Genomic DNA, 21610 nt, shown 5'->3' on the forward strand with positions numbered 1-21610 from the left:
TTCCTTCAGATTTCTTTAAATTCCTAAAAATTAAATTGCTGGATCAAAGTAGATGCATCTTTAATGTTTTAAAACATATTATTACATTACCTTCCAGAAAAGTTGTGCAAGTTTATATTCAATGTACTCTTGTATAAAAATTTCCATTTCCCTACAATCTCACATTTTTTAAACTTTAGTAATCTGATAGGCAAAAATAGTCATTTTATTTGTGTATACTTTTGTGTGTATATATATATACACACACACATAATGTATAATTATTTGTTTGAGCATCTTTTTATATATTCTCTAGACAGTTGTATAATTTTGTGAATTTTTCTTTTCAAAATTCATTTGTGAACAATTTTTATAAATTAAGAAACATGGAGCAAATATATTCCAGTTTGAATTTAAAAAAAATATTAATACAGTTTTAAGTTTCTCTATGGTCAAATCTATCAATTTTTTCCTCTATGCTTTCTGGTCTTAATATATTTGTTAAGAAAAGGTCTTCCTCACCCGAAACTATACAAAAATACTCTTATAGTTTTTCCTAGTATTTCTGTGTTTTATTTAATCTTTATTTAAAATTATTTTTTGTCTGACATGAAGCAGAAATCTAGTTTTCTTCTTCAAATGAATACTGAATTTGTTAACACTAATAATTGAATAACATATTGTTTCCTTTGTTATTTAAAATGCCTCTTACAACTGCATCCATTGAAACTATCCCATTGGGCTTTTCATTACAATTTTATTGTGTTTTTCTGCTAACTTGTGAAGAATTTGAATTTTGCCAGTAGTATATTTTTGGTAATTTTTAATGTTTTTATTTATTTAATTTTTCCTTTTTAACTTTAAGTAAAATAAAATTCTGTATCTAAGTTTTGCACACACCTTGTTAACTTTATTCTTGACTTGTTTATATAGTCTTAATTACTAATTTGAATGCCTCTCACCCCCACTCACCCCTGCCATTATGTTTAGAAACAGGTTGGCATATAAGGCAGCTATTAATTTTTCTATATTTACATTATATTTTGCCACTATCACTTTTATTGGTTCTAATAAGTTTTTCATTTGATCTTTTGAGATTTTCTAGGTAAACAGTTATATTTTCTGCAAGTAACAATGATCTATCACTTTCTTTACAATATTTTACTCTTAATTTCTTATCTTTACCTTATTGCTTTGACTTAACTATCCAAAATTATATTAAAATATAAAGTAAATAAATAGTAGGCTTTTAAATTTTGTTTTGCGTTTTGATTTTCATGAGAATGCTTCTAAATCTTCACCAGTAAAATGTTTCCTCTAGGATTCTGAAATGGTTTTGATTATGTTAAGGAAGTTTTCTCCTCTTCTCAGTTTACTGAGAGTTTTGTTGTGAATTGGTACTGCATTTTGTCAGATGTCTTTGGGGTAGTTTTAGTTACGATCAATTGTTTTTTTCTTTTAATCTGTTTACTTATTGAATTTCATTGATCGACTGTCTCATGTTGACTCATTCATACATTCCTGGAATAAATCTGACTTCTTGAAGATTATATTTATTTAATACATTGCCGTATTTTACTTATTTTCATAAAAAGATCTATAATTCACTTTTGTGGAATTTTGTCAGACTGTGGTCTGTGTTTTACAAAGTACTTTAGCATGCTTTATTTCCTTTATTCCTTGACACAGCCCTATGAATCAGGCTAGGAATTATATTTTTTTGACAAATAAAAATTATAGACATAGAAATTTGCTTTGCAAAAAGTCATGCAAGTAGGTGGTGATGGTGAGTAAAATTTATTAATCTCTAATCCAATACTTTGGTTTGGAGAGAAGGAATTTAATTAATTCAGTAATTTCTATCAGTATGAAATTTATGGACTTTGAGTTTTATTATCTCAAATAAGAACTATGCTTTCATAGTTTTCTTTTACATTTTTCTAAGTTAAGAGAATGAATTTGTTTCCATTTTGACCATGGAGCCTTCACTGGGTATGAATGGGGGTGAGGGAGAGTTCACCCTAAAGGAGTCCCTGAGCTGAGAATATTCATTCTCTGAAATCTGCCATCTGTTCCTTGAACATGAGCAGATGCTGATGTTCAGTTAATCAGAGGTAATGCAATAAGGATTAAAGTGTTAGATAGTTCTAACCCATTCCGGAAGTTATGGGTAAAATTTAAAACCTTTAATCAGATTCATCTTGACATTCAAGCCAAGGTGGCTATTTGGGCCAAAGGTTCTATATCTCTATGATAACTAGTCCCAAAGGACATATTCTATTATTGTCCTAAGAGAAAACATATTAAGGATGTGTTTGCACATAGCATTGGGTCAAGATAATTGACATTCTATTTTATATGGGGTTCAGGGATCTGTCTTATGGAAAACTCAGAGATTGCTTTAAGGGGTTTATTTCAAAAGAAATACTCAATTAGGCAGTTTAAAATAATTTAAATGTCAGTTTTACAATACAGACTTAATACAAATGCAAGAAGGAGTCCATTTGTTAATATATACACCAATTTATTAAATGGTAGACTAGACTTCTCCAAATCTAGAGAAAGATAGAAAGATCAGTTTAGACTATTAATGTATTATATCTTAAGTTTGAATAGAATTGGGTTTTTTAAAAATTGAAATTTAGTCTCCTTGTCCCAAGTGACACACATTTATAAAATATTTTTAAAAAGCAAATTCACTGTTTTTAAATCTTCTACAGAATATTTTTTGTAATGAAAAACCTACATGTGTATATTACTGTACAGTACAATAGAACTGATTTCATTTCTAAGAACTACCACTAGTAGTTATATATTTTATGTCATTGAGTTGAATTTGTAAGTGATGCATATAACCTGGAGTTTTGTCCTTAGCAAATGTTGCACAGAAAACCATAAATTCCTGGAAATTGACTATTTTTCAAACTATTTCACTGATGAAAACTTTATGCTCTGAAGAAAGGCTGATTATGTCTCTTATTTCCACTTAAGATGGTATAACTGTGAATGATTTTATTTTTATAAATCATATCTGTTCTAAAACTCAGCTCCAATAACACTCTATGATAATAAATGGCAAAACTCACATAATATTGAGGCACATTGGGTATTTCCTTTTCAGTTTTAAATATGCTTAATTCAAATTTAGATGACTAAAGAATATATTTGGACTCCAAAGTGACTAAAATCAATATAAATAATATATTGGTGTGTCATAGTTGAGGGCAAATATTACCATTAAAAACTGAAAAGTTGCAATGAAGGAAAAATGTTTCTGTGAACTCACTACATAGGACACAAAGAGAGGTGGGAAATTTTGTCAGGAATGTTTGTGACATGAACTGTATTTAATAATGTTTTATTTCTGTTGATATTTTAATTTTTCAGATAAAGTATTTTAAGTAAATGTGCAACATTAATTAGGATAAAATATAAAAGTATGCGTCAATTTGAAAGCCTACCTAATTACATATAAGTTTCTGATGAATGCCCTAATTAAGCATCAAGTTATATGTTTATACCTGTGAAATAATTGGAGCATTACATTTAATCTTTATAACAATTCATTGAAAGAGATGTATTAGCAATGTAGGTATTAAAAGTATACATTTAGCTAGCCTTCATCATTGATTTTCCTTTTAAAGGGACATGACATCCTGTTTTCCATAAAGAGAACATCCAATTAATTGTCACACCAGAAACAACAGTAAGTGCTGGCCTAAGCTCTGCCAGGATTCCTGGGCCCTGCTGTGCAGGGGTCTCCTGAGGAAGGGCAGAATCGTATCTCAGTCTCCAAGCCCACTTGGTTCTTGGCACCTCTGCTAAGAGTTGCACAGACTACCTATTAATTTTAAATGTATTGTTTTTGAGTGTGAGGCAGACATCTGTCTTAGAGGGACTGATAGACGCAAGTTGTTCCTCAGAGGCCGCTGAATAAATCGTCAGATGACCTTTATTGCAGTCACCCTCATTTTGTTCAAGTTGACGCAGCTAAAGCACAGTACTGACAAAACTACTCATTGCATGCAGCAGTGGGATTAGTGAAAAGGACCATGTTGTTGACTAGAAAAATGGAAGTTCACATACCTCATAACTGTATACGAAGCAGTGGACTGTGAAGGATACAAGAGGAAATTGGCAAGATTAAAATAAGAAACGAGGCCTTTCCATGAAAGCAGCTGACACTACAAAGGAGTGTAGTACTTCTGTTTAATATGCCTCATCAGCCTTTTATGCTCCTTTGTGGGCTTGGCTCATGAACATCTTTAATGTTATTTAAAGCTGTTTTTATTGTTTATTTAGAAGCATTCTTTATACATTTTACCCTAATTATTAAATTTGATGATCTTTGTTCTTATTTATTGATTTAATTAGCTACAAAATCCATACATTAATATTTATTCCAGACAACATTAGTGTTGGGATTAATGATTTTTTAAAGAACAAATCACTTGTACAATGCATAGCCCAGAGTAGGGGTTCAGTGAATCTTTGTGTAAATGAAAGTTGTATTTGAAATAATCCATGGGATGTGTATAACAAGAAACATTCTTGCAGAAGAACGCTAACTGGATGGAAACTATGCAGAAGAAGAGCTTGAGATAATCACTTTTATTTAGAGTGTCCCTTCTTAATGAGTTCTAATGAGCAAATGATTGCAGTGAGGTACAGCACAGGGGAAGCTTCTTCTGTTTAACGAAACAAATCAATGGTACTAACTACCCACTCTGAAATTGACTGTTTTTTTGTTTTGTTTTGTTTTGTTTTTTGTTTTTCTCTGCACTCTATCGCTAGCTTTGCCTGTAGAACATCAATTATTTTTGCTTCCAAGTGAAGAGAGTCATTTCAGAGAAGATGTGTAAAATTTAGAGGGTCACTGGCTGCCTATATTTTAATTAGTATCCCATCCGCACCACAGCATATGTATCAGAGTGGGTTTCCTAAAGGAGATGGCTTTAGTGCATTTTGTTAAATGAATCACCTTTTATAAATAAAATTTAATGGTAAATTAAGACATAGAACTTAATTTGGCTAGAGAAATGTGCGTGCATACACTTAGCATTGCCTTTAATTAATTCTGTTGACTTAGAAGATGATGTAGACAATAAATGCTTTCTTTATTGATCATAAAATAACTGTTCAGATCCTCACCAATAAGGCACCCACTAGGGAAGGTCAATGGTTTACTTGGGTTACGCTTCAGCTACTTCTCAATAGTGGCTATTAGGACCTCCGCTCCCACTGTATCACACAGTGACCCTGGGTAAGTCACATGGTGTTAACCATAAATAAGTGCATCACCTGTTTGTGTCTCTGCATTAAGTAACTGGAGTTGACCGTGGGAATAATACTTGGGAAATTTTAACACGAAATTAATGGTATAATTCTACAGTTGCAGTCTTTCCTTTTCTGAAACTTGAAGGCAACAGATATAGTGATGATCCCATCTCCCCCACCACCTTGAATTTTGTGTGAAGAGTTAGGCCTTGTGTATGGGTATGGGTTTTCTCCAGACCACTTAACTGCCAAACATGGATGTGATTTTGGGCATAGGCCCATTGGACAGGCAAAGTGTGTGCATCAGAGCTGAATTCCATTCTGTGATCACAATCCAGGTTAGTGAAGCCAACATTTTTGAGGATAGCCCTCTCCTGGATTGATTACTCTCTGCCTCTGCCTGTTGTTCAGTCTCATTTGGGGCCACTCTATCTCACTTAGTGTATGGTAGCCATCCTGGCTGTCTTTCCCACTGCAGGACTTTTGTTCCTTCCCTGGAACCCTTTACTCTCAGCTCATATCATGGCTGCAGTTTGGGTCTCATTTTGTTCTCTATCCTAGGCATCTTAAAAGGAACATAAGACATTCTCTTGCCCAATTTGCAGTAACTGCTTAACTGCTGAATTCAGTAAGCTATCTTCAGATCTTAATTTCCAGTACACTTTCCTTTTAGTCTTGGCATCTGTGGAAGCTCATACTCCTGGTTTTCTTACCCTTCAGCTCTTTTTTTCTTTTATCTGCCCAGCCTCTAAATACTGGTGTTCCTCTGGGTTTAGCCCATCTCCAACTGCTTTTATTTAATAGGTGACTCTACTCTGCTCAAGATTCTGTTTATCCCTTTACAGGTGTAACTTCCAACACTGAAACTGCAGCCCAGACTTCTCCCTGGAGGTTTGACTCATATATCCAACTTTCCATTGGACAACTTCACCTAGATGGCCCATAGTCATATAAAATCCACCATGGCTCAAAGTAAACTTAGTTTCCACTTCAACTTCACTTCCCCTGATATTTCATACCTCATTTAGTAATATTTCCATTCACTTCTCATTCAAACCAAAAACCTAGAAGTCATCCTTTATTCAGTCAAGAAGTTCTTGTTTTACCTCATGTTTCTTGATATTTACCACTCCTCTTCATCCTTTTTATTAGGAACCTACCTAATCCCTTCATCCTTTTCATTAGGAATCCTTTTTATTGGCATACCTTCCTAATCTACCTAATACTTTCATCCTTTTTATTAGGAATCTAGCTCAGGCCATCATTATCTCTTTATTGTAATGCTGAATGAAATAGTCATCTAATGTACCATCTTCAGTTTTGTCCATATCAAATCCCTTTAGCACATATGCAGAATGATATATCTAAGATAAAAATGAAACCTTATCAGTTTCCTCCAAACTCTGTAATGTGCTAGGCTCCATCACAGAGTAGGTACCTATTCTTGTTTGTCAAATGAATAAATGAAGAATAAGACCAGAGGTCTCTCAATATCCAAGGTTGGAGCTTATCTGGATTCTAGATTGTGTATTGTCTACCATCCTTTGAGAATGTCATGTATCAACCAAATTTTTGTTTCTCAGTTTTCCTTGGAACTTCACAAAACCAGAATGAATAGCATATTTTTATAGTGTATAGGTTGTATATAAGAACAGATAGGGTCCCTATGGTGAAAATCAAACCTATGTGCTATATGCTTATCTTTTAGTATAATCTATTAAATTTTTATTAATCATATCTTAAGAGAACTTTTCAAATATAAATCTTTCCCTCCCTTACACTACGTAGCTGGAGTTCAGTGTTATGAAACAAAGATTCCTTCTCATCACAGTTTGACAATTGGTGTTTTGATTTCTAGTCTTTAGAGTTGTGTAAATTTGTTCTAACAAAGAATCATTTTAGAACTGTTTGCTTAAAACAACTTGCCAAAACACCAAAAAGTGTATGTGATGATATAATTAGATGTTTAAACATGCTAATGAGGTCAAAGGCAGGGAAGCTTGGGCTTGGTATTTCCTTTACTCACTTTTAAATTTTCGTACAGTGCTTCAGTGTGCATTTTCCCCCCTGTGTGTTAAAATATACATAACATAAAAGTTACAATTTAATCATTTTTAAGTGTGTAAGTACACTTAAGTACATAACCATTTTTAAGTGTATAAGCATTAGGTACATTCACATTTTTTGTGCAATTTCAGTATACTTTTTCCTGAAATTATATTTAAATAATTCAATATTTTCATGATTGACACCCAAAACTTCCATTGAATAAGTAGAATTTTGGGGGGGCTTATCAACGTGTTTTGAAGAAAAATGATTTTGTGTTTTTTTATTTTGGTTAAGGAGCTTGCATTATATCCAATCTTATTGGGCTTAGGGAAAGCAAATGTCAATGGAAATTTATTTGATTTATCTGAACTTTGTTTCCAATTTTAGCTTAATAAAATAATTAAATATTTAAATAAATGTATTAAAATATTAAATATTTAGGAAGCTGAAAATCTTTTACTGTTGTGAAGAGTCCCATTTAATCATGATTGGTATCCTATTCCTAACAGTAGTAGATAAGCAACAATGTTGTAGAAAATAATTAAAAAATTGAAAAGACATTTGGCCATTTCCCCCTGTATTTTGAAATGATTTCTAAGTTTAGAAATCAGACCTTATAGCATAAGATTAGATAGAAATTATCTTTATTATATACATATATTAGAAACAGTGCTTATAGATAAATCAGTCTTGTGTTGTTTTAACAAAAGAGTAAAATATTTGTCTATTGCTTTACTAGTTCATGAGACTCTTCTTGATTTTGATGATTGAATCCTTTATAAGATATTGATTGATTTCAAAAGACAGTAGATCCAAAATGTGAAGTATTATTTAGAGACATTCAGAGACCATATAAACCCAATTTTGTTTATTTTTTTAGTTTAACTTATTTAAATGTGATTCCTTTCTTGAGAAATGATAATGTGGAGACTTATGTATAGAATGTTAGAAAGTAGAAAGGATTGAATTCAATGTCTGACTAATTATTGGAACCAACTGCAGTGTGAGGTTAAGCTTTAATGTAGGGGACAGAGGAATGACAATGCACTATTTATCTTAATAAATTTAAAGCTTTTGTTGTAAGCTGCTCAAAGAGAAACTTTGGTTGTGGGACAGGAGTCGGGTGGAAGTGGTATTGGTACTTCAGCCTCTTGCCTTCATTCTCGTGTGAGGAGAGTTAGCTTTGAAATAAACTGAAAGACCTTGGAGTTTATAAAAATCTCCTGGAAAGATGTTATGGTCATTGGAATCAGTTCAATCATCTAATGAGCTAGACATTGACTGGAGCACACTTGAACTGATAATAAACTTGGTTTCTTTTGGAAAGTGCCGAAAGTACCCATCTTCCCAATACATACATAACATAAAATTTACCGTCTGACCATTTTTAAGTATATAGTTGAATTGTGTTAAGTGTATAGTGAATCAAATTGACTCTCATTCAATCATCATCATCATAATTATTATATTTTGTATTTACCAAGAATGAAAACTGATACCTAACCTTCAACTTTTTCTAGTCTGTTTACCTTAATATTCCTTCTTTCCCACCACCAATCTGCCAAGATCTTCTTGAGGGAATACAGATGTAGGGGTGTAGGACTCTGGTGGTGAAGAAGCTTAGAAGATTTGGAGTCTTCCACCCTTCCTGTCTGCTGAGGCACCATTTCCATCTCCCCTCTTCTTTCCCAGCCTGTGAGAGCCAATAGCATGGCTATTGAAAGAACAGCATGATTGCTCTCTGAATCCAGACATTTTCCTTTCCTGTGGCAGACCTGGAGAAATATCAGAGTCCTGAACCTTTTCCAGCATATTTTGAATGTACATAATCTTGGCTGTAGTAATCAGCAGACAAATTATTCATTCACACATGCTCTGGCCAAGTTTTAGCTCATTTGGAAACTTGTAATGACTTTGGATTCTGTCCTTTGTAAAATGACAACCTAAGAATCATATCTTTTTTGCTGGTTCCAAGTTTTAGGTGGGATTTTGATATAAGTTTTATAATCATGTAGGAATTGTGGGTCAAAACAAGAAATTAGCATTATGGGCAGGTGGATTCTTTTGCAGGCTAGATATAAAACATATATTTCTTGAAGGCTTGTCATGCTAGGGGGGAATGTCTTGATTTAAGGAGATATGGCAGAGGAGAGCCTTGTAAGAGAAAGCTATTCTGATAAGAGTGGTTTTGTTCTTACAAATAAACAGTGGCTCAAGTCAGTAACAGAGCGATAGACTATGGAGAATGCTAGCGTAATGTCATACTTGGGGTATAGGAACCATATACATTCATTTAGAGTAGCATTAATTTCCCATTTAATATTTGTTAGAAACTATTATAGATTTTATCACTCTGCTGACAACAATTCTATTTGGAACATGAACTGCTTATATAAAAATCATTTTTAATGTGAAAACTCTCATTAGCTTAAAACGCAAGTCAAATGGTTAGCTTTAAAAGCTGAGTCACAATCTCATTTACCATCAGAATTCACAGTTTTCTTCTTTATTTTACTTGGTAGATTAATCCCGTCTCAGCAATGCCATTAGGTGCCTGCCTTGATGGTGTGGAAAAATACACACAAACATCTGATATTTCTAAGCATGTGAGTTGTGACAAATTTAAATGTGTTCTAACAGAGCATCTGTGTATAACTAGCTGAAGATTTATAGGTGTTTTTTAACTTAAGGATGAGGAAATTGACCACTATAGGATAATTAAAAATAGCAACTCTTTGTAAAAGCAGGAGCTAAGTTGTTAAATGCCAGGGCACCAACAGGCAATATTCTGTAATCTAAATTGGGTAATTTCTATCATTGTCACTTGAAGATCTGATATATATTGGAGTCAATGAATCATCCCACCAACATCTCATAACTAAAGCAAATTTTGTTTCCTTTTCATGGGTAGAGTTTTAGTCAATTGAATAATAAATTATCCTGTCTTTTCTGAATCATAGGATAGGCAAGTTTATATAGGCAGAACTGATGAAATGAGATCCCAGAGAAGATATTCTACCCTGTTTTAAAATATTTCCAATGAAGGATACGGTCCAGACTACTTTGGTTATAGTTTTCGGTATTTGAAATAGTAATCTCATGTGGTTGTTTTAAAAATATTTTCAATTTATCACTGAAGATTTGTCTGAAATGTTCAGAAGTCAGGAATGAATTAACTTCTGTATAATACCCAATATCCTGGTCAGTACCTACTCAGTCCTACAGTTACTGGGTGTATAAGGCAATGCTCCTCTTCCTTTGAAAAGCATAACCTTTGAAGCCCTTACAGTTTATAAAGAACAGTCATGCACTCAGTCTCACAATGACACTATGTTATATAAAAAGATTACTAATTCCTATCAGAAATTAAGATTGAGAGAGGTTAAGTGACTTACTCAAGGTCATATATTTAGGGAGTGGAATAATTACAACTCAAGAACATGGTGGTATGTGCCTGTAATCCCAGCTACTTGGGAGGCTGATGCAGGAGAGTCACGTGAACTTGGGAGGCGGAGGTTGCATTGCACTGAGGTCATGCCACTGCACTCCAGCCTGGGCAACAAGCGAGATTCTATCAAAAAAAAAAAAAAAAAAAAAAAAAGAACAGTTATTTTTTCTCCAAGGACAAGGTACTTTGGACTCTACATTTTGCTGACTCTTTGGTATGCTTATAAAATTGGGCATGGTAAACATGCATTATGATGCTTTTGGGAAATTTGTTCCTGGGGCAGTCATGTGAATTGGGATGTGGTTGGGAGCATCATTAATTGAGTCTGTGGTCAGAACAGAGACTAGTATAAAGAAATACCCAGTTTAAGTGGCATCAGTCAGATATTCAGTGTAAATGAATTGGGAATGATAGACACAGTGGACAGTCCAAGACTGAAATGAAATCCATCATCTCATCGGTATTCAGAGGACTGGAACTGTATTTTAGGAAGGATGATAGGGGAGAAGGCCTAGATACAATCAAGAGGGAAACAGTCTCAAAAAATAATAAACCTGCTTAAGATACTCTCTTCTGAACGGATGAATTTTGATGACCTGTTGGCCCTGTTGGTCAGGGAAGGGTGAAATGGGCTGAGGAAACTGGAATTCTATAACACTAAGATCCAAGGACACTTCCAGAAATGGCATTTGCAAGGTGGAAGTGTTTCCTGTAAAATCTTCCGGCAAAGGGCTTTGAAATTTAACTTATATTGGAAGATCCTTAAAAAGATAGTAGAGCCATTCATATTTCTATTTGGTTTAAGCTGTGCCTACTAATAACATTACACTGAAATGCAGGTGTGAATTCCTATAATGTTAAAATCAAATTGTTTACCTCAGTTTGAAAATTTGCTCAAATGTGAGTGATTGGCTATTGTTAGCTCTCAATTTGACTTTCAAAACACCTTGAAAAAGCTCGAGAAAAAAAGTGATTTCTAGTTAAGCTGTTCAGTTAAGCACTTTGTGATACAAAGTATGTTAAGGTAAAACCATTTATTTAAATCCACCTTAAGAAAACCTCTTTAAAAGGTTGCAAAGTATAAATGAGGAAACCTTTAAAAATATACAGCTTTATTTCTGTTGCATATCTATTGGGAGTTGAGCTAGGTAGTTGAGGCACCAGCATGAGGTTCTTAAGAAATCTGCTTTAAGGAACAAATCAGAGTGATTTGTACTTAATACTTGATTTTGTTTCAAAGACCACACAGGCATCTGAAAAATAAGTTTTTGCCTGAATCCTGTAATTTCAGTTTTCTTAGCAATTTCTCTTTTCTGAAACAGTGAAAAGGTAAACTTTAGGCTAGCCTCTATTCAAATAATCACAATACGTGAATTGAAGTTTGAGGAGTTCATAGAGTGTTACTGAATTTGTCTGTTTTCTAAAAGATATTGATTCATTCTTTTCAAATTGTTTTACAGGATCCTTCAAACCAAAAATGTGGTGGAAGAAAGAAAACCGTGTCTTTCAGCAGCATGCCATCGGAAAAGAAAATTAGCAGTGCAAATGACTGCATCAGCTTCATGCAAGCTGGCTGTGAGCTGAAGAAAGTCCGGCCAAATTCTCGCATTTACAACCGTTTTTTCACTCTGGACACAGACCTCCAAGCTCTTCGCTGGGAACCTTCAAAGAAAGACCTCGAGAAAGCCAAGCTTGATATTTCTGCCATAAAAGAGATCAGACTGGGGAAAAACACAGAAACATTTAGAAACAATGGCCTTGCTGACCAGATCTGTGAGGACTGTGCCTTTTCCATACTCCATGGGGAAAACTATGAGTCTCTGGACCTAGTTGCTAATTCAGCAGATGTGGCAAACATCTGGGTGTCTGGGTTACGGTACCTGGTTTCTCGAAGTAAGCAGCCTCTTGATTTTATGGAGGGCAACCAGAACACACCACGGTTCATGTGGTTGAAAACAGTGTTTGAAGCAGCAGATGTTGATGGGAATGGGATTATGTTGGAAGACACCTCGGTAGAGTTAATAAAACAACTCAACCCTACTCTGAAGGAAGCCAAGATCAGGTTAAAGTTTAAAGAAATCCAGAAGAGCAAGGAAAAACTAACCACCCGTGTGACCGAAGAGGAATTTTGTGAAGCTTTTTGTGAACTTTGCACCAGGCCAGAAGTGTATTTCTTACTTGTACAGATATCTAAAAACAAAGAATATTTGGATGCCAATGATCTCATGCTCTTTTTAGAAGCTGAGCAAGGAGTCACCCATATCACCGAGGATATGTGCTTAGACATCATAAGGAGATATGAACTTTCTGAAGAGGGACGTCAAAAAGGGTTTCTTGCAATTGATGGCTTTACCCAGTATTTATTGTCATCAGAATGTGACATTTTTGATCCTGAGCAAAAGAAGGTTGCCCAAGATATGACCCAGCCATTATCTCACTACTATATCAATGCCTCTCATAACACCTATCTAATAGAAGACCAGTTCAGGGGGCCAGCTGACATCAATGGGTATGTTAGAGCTTTGAAGATGGGCTGTCGAAGCATTGAACTCGATGTAAGTGATGGTTCCGATAATGAACCAATCCTTTGTAATCGAAATAACATGACAACACATGTTTCCTTTCGAAGTGTCATAGAGGTAATAAATAAATTTGCCTTTGTTGCTTCTGAATACCCACTCATTCTTTGCTTGGGAAATCATTGCTCCTTGCTACAGCAGAAGGTAATGGTTCAACAGATGAAAAAGGTCTTTGGCAATAAACTCTATACCGAAGCACCTTTGCCCTCAGAATCCTACCTCCCATCACCAGAAAAATTAAAAAGAATGATCATTGTGAAAGGAAAGAAGTTGCCTTCTGATCCAGATGTGTTAGAAGGAGAAGTAACAGATGAAGATGAAGAAGCTGAAATGTCTCGAAGGATGTCGGTAGATTACAATGGTGAGCAGAAACAAATCAGACTCTGTAGGGAGCTCTCTGATTTGGTATCTATTTGTAAATCTGTTCAGTACAGGGATTTTGAACTATCTATGAAAAGCCAAAACTATTGGGAAATTTGTTCATTTAGTGAAACAGAGGCCAGCCGCATTGCAAATGAGTACCCAGAGGATTTTGTTAATTATAATAAGAAGTTCTTATCAAGAATCTATCCCAGTGCCATGAGGATCGATTCCAGTAACTTGAATCCACAGGACTTTTGGAATTGTGGCTGTCAGATTGTAGCAATGAATTTTCAGACTCCAGGTCCAATGATGGACCTTCACACGGGCTGGTTTCTTCAAAATGGGGGATGTGGTTATGTTCTAAGGCCATCTATCATGCGAGATGAAGTTTCTTACTTCAGCGCAAATACAAAGGGCATTGTACCTGGGGTGTCTCCTCTAGCTCTTCATATCAAGATCATCAGTGGTCAGAATTTCCCAAAGCCCAAGGGAGCTTGTGCCAAAGGGGATGTCATAGATCCCTATGTGTGTATAGAGATACACGGAATTCCAGCGGATTGTTCGGAACAAAGAACTAAAACTGTACAGCAAAACAGTGATAATCCTATTTTTGATGAAACTTTTGAGTTCCAAGTAAACCTACCTGAGCTGGCCATGATCCGTTTTGTTGCTCTGGATGATGACTACATTGGGGATGAGTTTATAGGGCAATATACGATACCATTTGAATGTTTGCAGCCTGGATATCGGCATGTTCCCCTGCGCTCTTTTGTGGGTGACATCATGGAGCACGTAACCCTTTTTGTCCACATAGCAATAACTAATCGAAGTGGAGGAGGAAAGGCACAGAAGCGCAGTCTTTCAGTGAGAATGGGGAAGAAAGTTCGGGAGTATACCATGCTCAGGAATATCGGTCTTAAAACCATTGATGACATCTTTAAAATAGCAGTTCATCCATTACGAGAAGCCATAGATATGAGAGAAAATATGCAGGTAGGAGAAACATCCTGCACTCTCCTTCCCTATTCCTGCTTATTCCTACCCTTATAATGTTTTATTAATGAACTGGTTTGCAAAAATTTATCAGGAAGATTGTTTAAGTCTGGGCGCGGTGACTCATGCCTATATCCCAGCACTTTGGGAGGCTGAGTCAGGTGGATCACTTGAGGCCAGGAGTTCGAGCCCAGCTTGGGAAACATGGTGAAACCCTGTATCTCTAACAAAATACAAAAGTTAGCGAGGTGTGGTGGTGAGCATGTGTAGTCCCAGCTACCCAGGAGGCTGAGGTGGGAGAATTACTTGAGCCTGGGAGGTCAATGATGCAGTGAGCTGTGATTGTACAAGTGCACTCCAGCCTGGGCAACAACAGAACAAGTCCCTGTCTGAAAATGAAAAAAGAAAGAAAGATGTGTAAACCTGTGTACCATTGAACTAAGTTCAGTATTGTCTGTGATAAAACAGATATATTTTATGTTTCTAACTGTGAATGCTGTGTTCAGTTCGGACTGAACTAAGATGTAGCAAAATGCTGTATATCCATTAAATATCCTTAGTACAAAACTGAATCAATATATGGAAATGTGCATCTGAAACAATGGGAAAAAAGTAGAATATACAATATATGTGTGTAATATATAAAAAATTATACAAACACACACATACTAATTACCAGTGTATATATAACATATTTGCAGATGTGAACATGAGAGAGAATTTGAAGTGATATAAAACAAGTGTAATGCCTATTAGGTTATTTTTTAGTTTTAAATTATGTATAATGACAACAATAATAAATTACTCCCCACAAGAACAAGTAAAACTAAACAAAAAAAAAATCAGCACTCAAACTTGTTGAAAAATATTTAACCTTGTCTTAGAAATGTGGTTTAATTGAAAGAACATGGGTTCTTGATCAAATCTATCCCTGTGCGATCTTCAGCAAATTATTTCAGGTCTCTGCTCATCAATATTCTCCACATAAAGAAAGAAAAATAATTATACTTATCACAAGATTATTATTAGAGTAAAATTAGAGTATATGGAAATTGACTAGCCTCAACATTTAGAAATTCAATGTTAAGTTTTCTTTCCTTCATTAATGCTTATAATCTGAGACAGTGTTAAACTTAAAAAAAAACTACTTAATATACTTATTAGGCTAGTGTTATTAGATGCAAACAATAACAGATATTAACTGAGTACCTGCAATATGCAAAGTGGATATTATTCAATTCACTTTATTTCTTTAGCTGATGTGTTTATAATAATCCTCACCAAAAATCCCTGTTTTCAAGATAGAGAATAAATTTGAAAAGGTTAATGCATTTCCTAAATATTGCAAGTTAACAAATAACAATGTTAGCCTTTAAATCCAGGATTGCCAGTATTTAATAGAAAAACAGGGTGAGTATAGTTAATAATAACTGCACATTTTAGAGTAACGTAAAGAGTCTAATTGGATTGTTTGCAAGTCAATGGATAAATGCTTGAGGGGATGCATACCCCATTCTTCATGATGTGCTTATTTCATATTGCATGCTTGTATCAAGACATCTCATGTACCTCATAAATATATATACCTACTCTGTACCTACAAAAGTTAAAAATTAAAGAAAATAAATCCAGGATTGCCTAATACCAAAATCCATTACCATTATCATTCACGTGATGCAGAACCACAAACCCATGACACAGTTAAATACTTGTGGTGGGTTGTCTTAGCCACCGTTTAAAAAATAGAATCCAAATAATATCAGCATATTCTATGTACCTTTTTCTGACATAATTCTAGTACTATTATAAATCCCTATGTTAGATTACTTATAAACCATTTCTGCACTTAACTTTATAGATTAGACTTTACATATTTTATATAATTCTTGAAATATGTACTTTGCATATTTTATATTATGTATTTAAAATACGTAGAAGAAGAGTTATAGATAAAGCATATCCAGGTAGCGTTGATAGTTCATATTATCTTAACGTAAAGTCTTTGGGGTTAAGGATTTTTTGGAGTCTCATCAGTAGAAAAATGAAGGTGATCATTGTCATGAAATTCATGAGACACATAATAAATTAGGTACTGTTTGCTGTGGGTAAAATGTAAAATAGTCATAATTTCTATTTCAAATAAATTTTTTGAAAAGACCGTAACATGGACAAATGTAGCTCTACATGAAATGTGCTTTCAGTGTGTGTGTCTGTCAGGTGCCTTACTGATGAAGTGACAAAGGAATGCCATTGGTTAGTCAGATGGAGGGTGGTGAGCAGTAGCATCCTGCTACCTTGAGGAAAAAAGCCCTAGCGAAATGCACTCCAGTATACAACCCCTGCCATTATGTTTTCCTGATCACCATGATACAAATCATACATGGCATTCATGATCAGCCAGTACTTAGTTGTGTGACTATCCCAGTGCTCTGCTTTGAAAAGCACCGCATAGCCTTGTGTCCCAATCTCCTTTGCTTTCATGGGATGTTTGTGGTTATTGGTAAAAATTGGGCAAGATGAAGTATAGTCATGAATAGCTGTGTGTATTATCTTTTAAAAATGAATATACTTTTCTGTAAACCTGGGAGTGCTGGGGGTGATGTGTCAGGTGGTCAGAAGTGTGATTCCATGTTTTCTTCCTCACAGAACGCAATCGTGTCTATTAAGGAACTATGTGGACTCCCTCCAATTGCCAGTCTGAAGCAGTGCCTGTTAACTCTGTCATCTCGGCTCATCACCAGTGACAATACTCCTTCAGTCTCACTTGTGATGAAAGACAGCTTTCCTTACCTGGAGCCTCTGAGTGCAATTCCAGATGTGCAGAAAAAGATGCTGGCTGCTTATGATCTGGTAAGAAATTGCGACTCCAAACGTGTCTCAGTGCTGCCTTATGATGGTTGAGACAAAATTTATATGGAATCTGTATTTTTCCGCTAATCCCTAGAATGTACCTCTTATCCTCATGGTCCAAAATGGGTGCTGAGCTCCGGCAATAATATCTGCATTCTAACCATCAGGAATGATGAAAAGAAGTAAGACATAGCTTCTTCCTTTTAGGACATTTATCTGAAATAGAATAGATCATATTTGCTTTTATTTCATCAGCCTGGAGTTGACACATATCCACACTTATTTATTTCATCAGCCTGGAGTTGGCACATATCCACACTTAGTTGCAAAGGAGAATGGAAAATATCATTTCAAGGGGCCATATGCTAAATGTTGTCTCTTCTGTTATGAGGTAATAAGGGGAGAATGGATATCAAGGGACAACCAATAGTCTGCTAGAGAGGTGAATAAGCAATTCACCCCCCCCCCCACCAAATAACAATGAAAAATGAAAAACAGTTAACCTTAAAATTAGAAATTAAGAAAATATAGTAAGATATTCCCCTCAACATTAAATTGACATGTTTTTTTCTCTTTAAAAATAGTACCTCTGATCAAGGATTTAAGGAAGTGGATACCCTCATTCATCTACCTCTAGTGGAAAAATGAATTGATATAATATTTCTTGGAGAAACAATTGGCAATACAATTTAAAATGCTTATTAGTTTGATCTATAGAGTTCGTTTTCTTGGATTTATTCTAAGCCAATAGAGAGATGCATAAACATTTATGTTAATAATGTCAACATAGAAAGATTAGCTAAGTGAAATGTAATAATCTATATTATAGATTCCTTTGAAGATATTAAAATCATGTGTTAGAAGAATATTTAATGGTATGGAGAAGTCTTTACAATGTTTTGTAGAAATTTTGATTACAAAAAAATGGGCAATAGGATTTAAATTACATTTCTATGTATATGTACCTACGTTGCTAGCAGGTTATTAATAGTGATTGTTTTTATATGAGAGTGAATTATATTTTCTTGTTTATGCTTTTCTATATTTTTTCTGTATTCACCAAACTATAATGAACCCAACTAATTTTATAATTGAATAAAATTAACCTTCAGGAAGAAAAGATGAAGATTTTATCATTAAAAAACAACTAGAAGAAAGATATTTGAGGTAAACGTTCTATGAATGAAAAATAAAAATTTCCACAGGGCATATTCTGCTTATGAATGACCATACCTGTTATAAACTGTACTTCATGGTTGCTAGGGAAAAGTTTACCTATTACCTGTATCTCATTTTTCATGAAATCAGTTTTTTCAACATAAAAATGAGGACTGAAAGCTATTCAGTGAATAGGTATAATTGCCATCTAAGAGGTGAAATTAGGGTACTAGTTGCCATAGAGACAGACAGTAGAAATCACTTATTCCTCCACTACTCTTTTAAGCTAAGAAAGAGAAATCATTCGTGGCGAGGGAGCTCCCTGAAGCTGACCTGTAGTAAGCAGAAGGATACCTGGTCTGGGGCTGGGCAATTTCCATTTCACATCCCCGAGCGTGTGACAGTGTCTTGTTTTTTCAGTTTTTTCTGCTGACGCCAAGACTGAAATATTAGCCTTCTTCTCATCTGTATTATTAAAATGCAAATTGTAATTGCAGGCAGAGCATGGTTTTCCAAAGATTAATATAAAAGGCTACGGTGGAGGCAGAAATACTTATAATGAAGTCTTTCATGTACAGTTCTCTATGGAAAACCATTTTGGGAGGGAATTGAGTGTAAATATCCCGATACCACATGGTAAACTTGGTAGAATTCAGAAGTGGTTAAAAACACCATTGTCATCTCTGTTGAGTATTTATTTTGAGGGATGGGGTGGGTGGGGACAGATACATGTAATGAGGATATTGGCCTTGAAATTAAAACACCATTTTTACTTTCTAGGATTTGCATTGTTATGGTTGGCATCTTTAATGCTCTTAGTGTCTTACTGTTTGTATTAATCTTAAATAGGTCTTCTAAGATCTCTTCAGATCTAGAGTGAACATTTAAAAACATAGATCAAGGGTCTGGTTTACACCTGCAATCCCAGGACTTGAGGAGGCCAAGGCAGGTGGATCACCTGAAGTCAAGAGTTTGAGACCAGCCTGGCCAACATAGTGAAACCCCATCTCTACTAAAAATACAAAAATTAGCTGGACGTGGTGGCGCATGCCTGTAATCCCAGCTACTCGGGAGGCTGAGGCAGAAGAATCGCTTGAACCCGGGAGGCAGAGGTTGCAGTGAGCCGAGACTTTGCCATTGTACTCCAGCCTGGGTGACAGAGCAAGACTCCATCTCAATCACCATCTCAAATAAAAAATAAAATAAAATGAAATAAAAACATAGATCAAATCAAGTCACTTTCCTGCTTAAAATCCTCCAGTGGCTTCCATTAAAATACAATGGAAACTCCTGACTGTGGCTTTACAAGGTCATTTATGATTTGCCCCTGCTTGTCTACCTCACATGCCTCTCCATCTTTGCCCAATCTCACTACGTCTCCCAACCTCATCCACCTCTCCCAACCTCACCCATCTCTCCAGCCTCACCTGCCCCTCCCAACCTCACCCATCTCTCCAGCCTCACCCATCTCTCCAGCCTCACCCATCTCTCCAGCCTCACCTGCCCCTCCCAACCTCACCCATCTCTCCAGCCTCCCCTGCCCCTCCCAACCTCACCCATCTCTCCAGCCTCACCCATCTCTCCAGCCTCACCCATCTCTCCAGCCTCACCTGCCCCTCCCAACCTCACCCATCTCTCCAGCCTCCCCTGCCCCTCCCAACCTCACCCATCTCTCCAGCCTCCCCTGCCCCTCCCAACCTCACCTGCCTCTCCAGCCTCCCCTGCCCCTCCCAACCTCACCTGCCTCTCCAGCCTCCCCTGCCCCTCCCAACCTCACCTGCCTCTCCAGCCTCCCCTGCCCCTCCCAACCTCACCTGCCTCTCCAGCCTCACCTGCCTCTCCAGCCTCCCCTGCTTCTTTAGTTTTACTGCCTCTCCCAACTGTACCTGCATCTCCAGCCTCACCTGCTTCTCCCAATCTCTCCTGCCTCTTTAGTTTTACTGCCTCTCCCAGCCTCACCCATCTCTCCAGCCTCCCCTGCCCCTCCCAACCTCACCTGCCTCTCCAGCCTCACCTGCCCCTCCCAACCTCACCCATCTCTCCAGCCTCCCCTGCCTCTCCCAACCTCACCCATCTCTCCAGCCTCACCTGCCCCTCCCAACCTCACCTGCCTCTCCCAACCTCACCCATCTCTCCAGCCTCACCTGCCCCTCCCAACCTCACCCATCTCTCCAGCCTCCCCTGCCCCTCCCAACCTCACCTGCCCCTCCCAGCCTCACCCATCTCTCCAGCCTCACCTGCCCCTCCCAACCTCACCCATCTCTCCAGCCTCACCCATCTCTCCAGCCTCCCCTGCCCCTCCCAACCTCACCCATCTCTCCAGCCTCACCTGCCCCTCCCAACCTCACCCATCTCTCCAGCCTCCCCTGCCCCTCCCAACCTCACCCATCTCTCCAGCCTCACCTGCCCCTCCCAACCTCACCCATCTCTCCAGCCTCACCTGCCCCTCCCAACCTCACCCATCTCTCCAGCCTCACCTGCCCCTCCCAACCTCACCCATCTCTCCAGCCTCCCCTGCCCCTCCCAACCTCACCTGCCCCTCCCAGCCTCACCCATCTCTCCAGCCTCACCTGCCCCTCCCAACCTCACCCATCTCTCCAGCCTCCCCTGCCCCTCCCAACCTCACCTGCCTCTCCCAGCCTCACCCATCTCTCCAGCCTCACCTGCCCCTCCCAACCTCACCTGCCCCTCCCAGCCTCACCCATCTCTCCAGCCTCACCTGCCCCTCCCAACCTCACCCATCTCTCCAGCCTCACCTGCCCCTCCCAACCTCACCCATCTCTCCAGCCTCCCCTGCCCCTCCCAACCTCACCTGCCTCTCCCAGCCTCACCCATCTCTCCAGCCTCACCTGCCCCTCCCAACCTCACCCATCTCTCCAGCCTCCCCTGCCTCTCCCAGCCTCACCCATCTCTC

The 21610-nt window shown here is 37.1% G+C and overlaps 1 protein-coding gene and 1 long non-coding RNA gene across 2 annotated transcripts in view; one reads left to right on the forward strand and one right to left on the reverse strand.

Moving 5' to 3' along the window:
• The window catches only part of PLCL1 (phospholipase C like 1 (inactive)), a 353159-nt gene that overhangs the window by 270420 nt on the left and 61129 nt on the right, over positions 1-21610 (forward strand). Inside the window, 2 exon segments of the mRNA NM_001260854.1 lie at positions 12214-14688; positions 17335-17538. Of these exon segments, the coding sequence (NP_001247783.1) occupies positions 12214-14688; positions 17335-17538 (2679 nt within the window).
• On the reverse strand, positions 7936-10878 carry LOC114671385 (uncharacterized). Its single transcript, XR_003721371.2, has 2 exons — positions 10701-10878; positions 7936-9080 (listed from the first exon to the last, which is right to left on the reverse strand). It is a non-coding gene; the product is annotated as an uncharacterized LOC114671385 (long non-coding RNA).

Source organism: Macaca mulatta, chromosome 12 (genome assembly GCF_049350105.2).
Source record: "Macaca mulatta isolate MMU2019108-1 chromosome 12, T2T-MMU8v2.0, whole genome shotgun sequence".
In the NCBI taxonomy this organism is placed as follows: Eukaryota; Metazoa; Chordata; class Mammalia; order Primates; family Cercopithecidae; genus Macaca; species Macaca mulatta.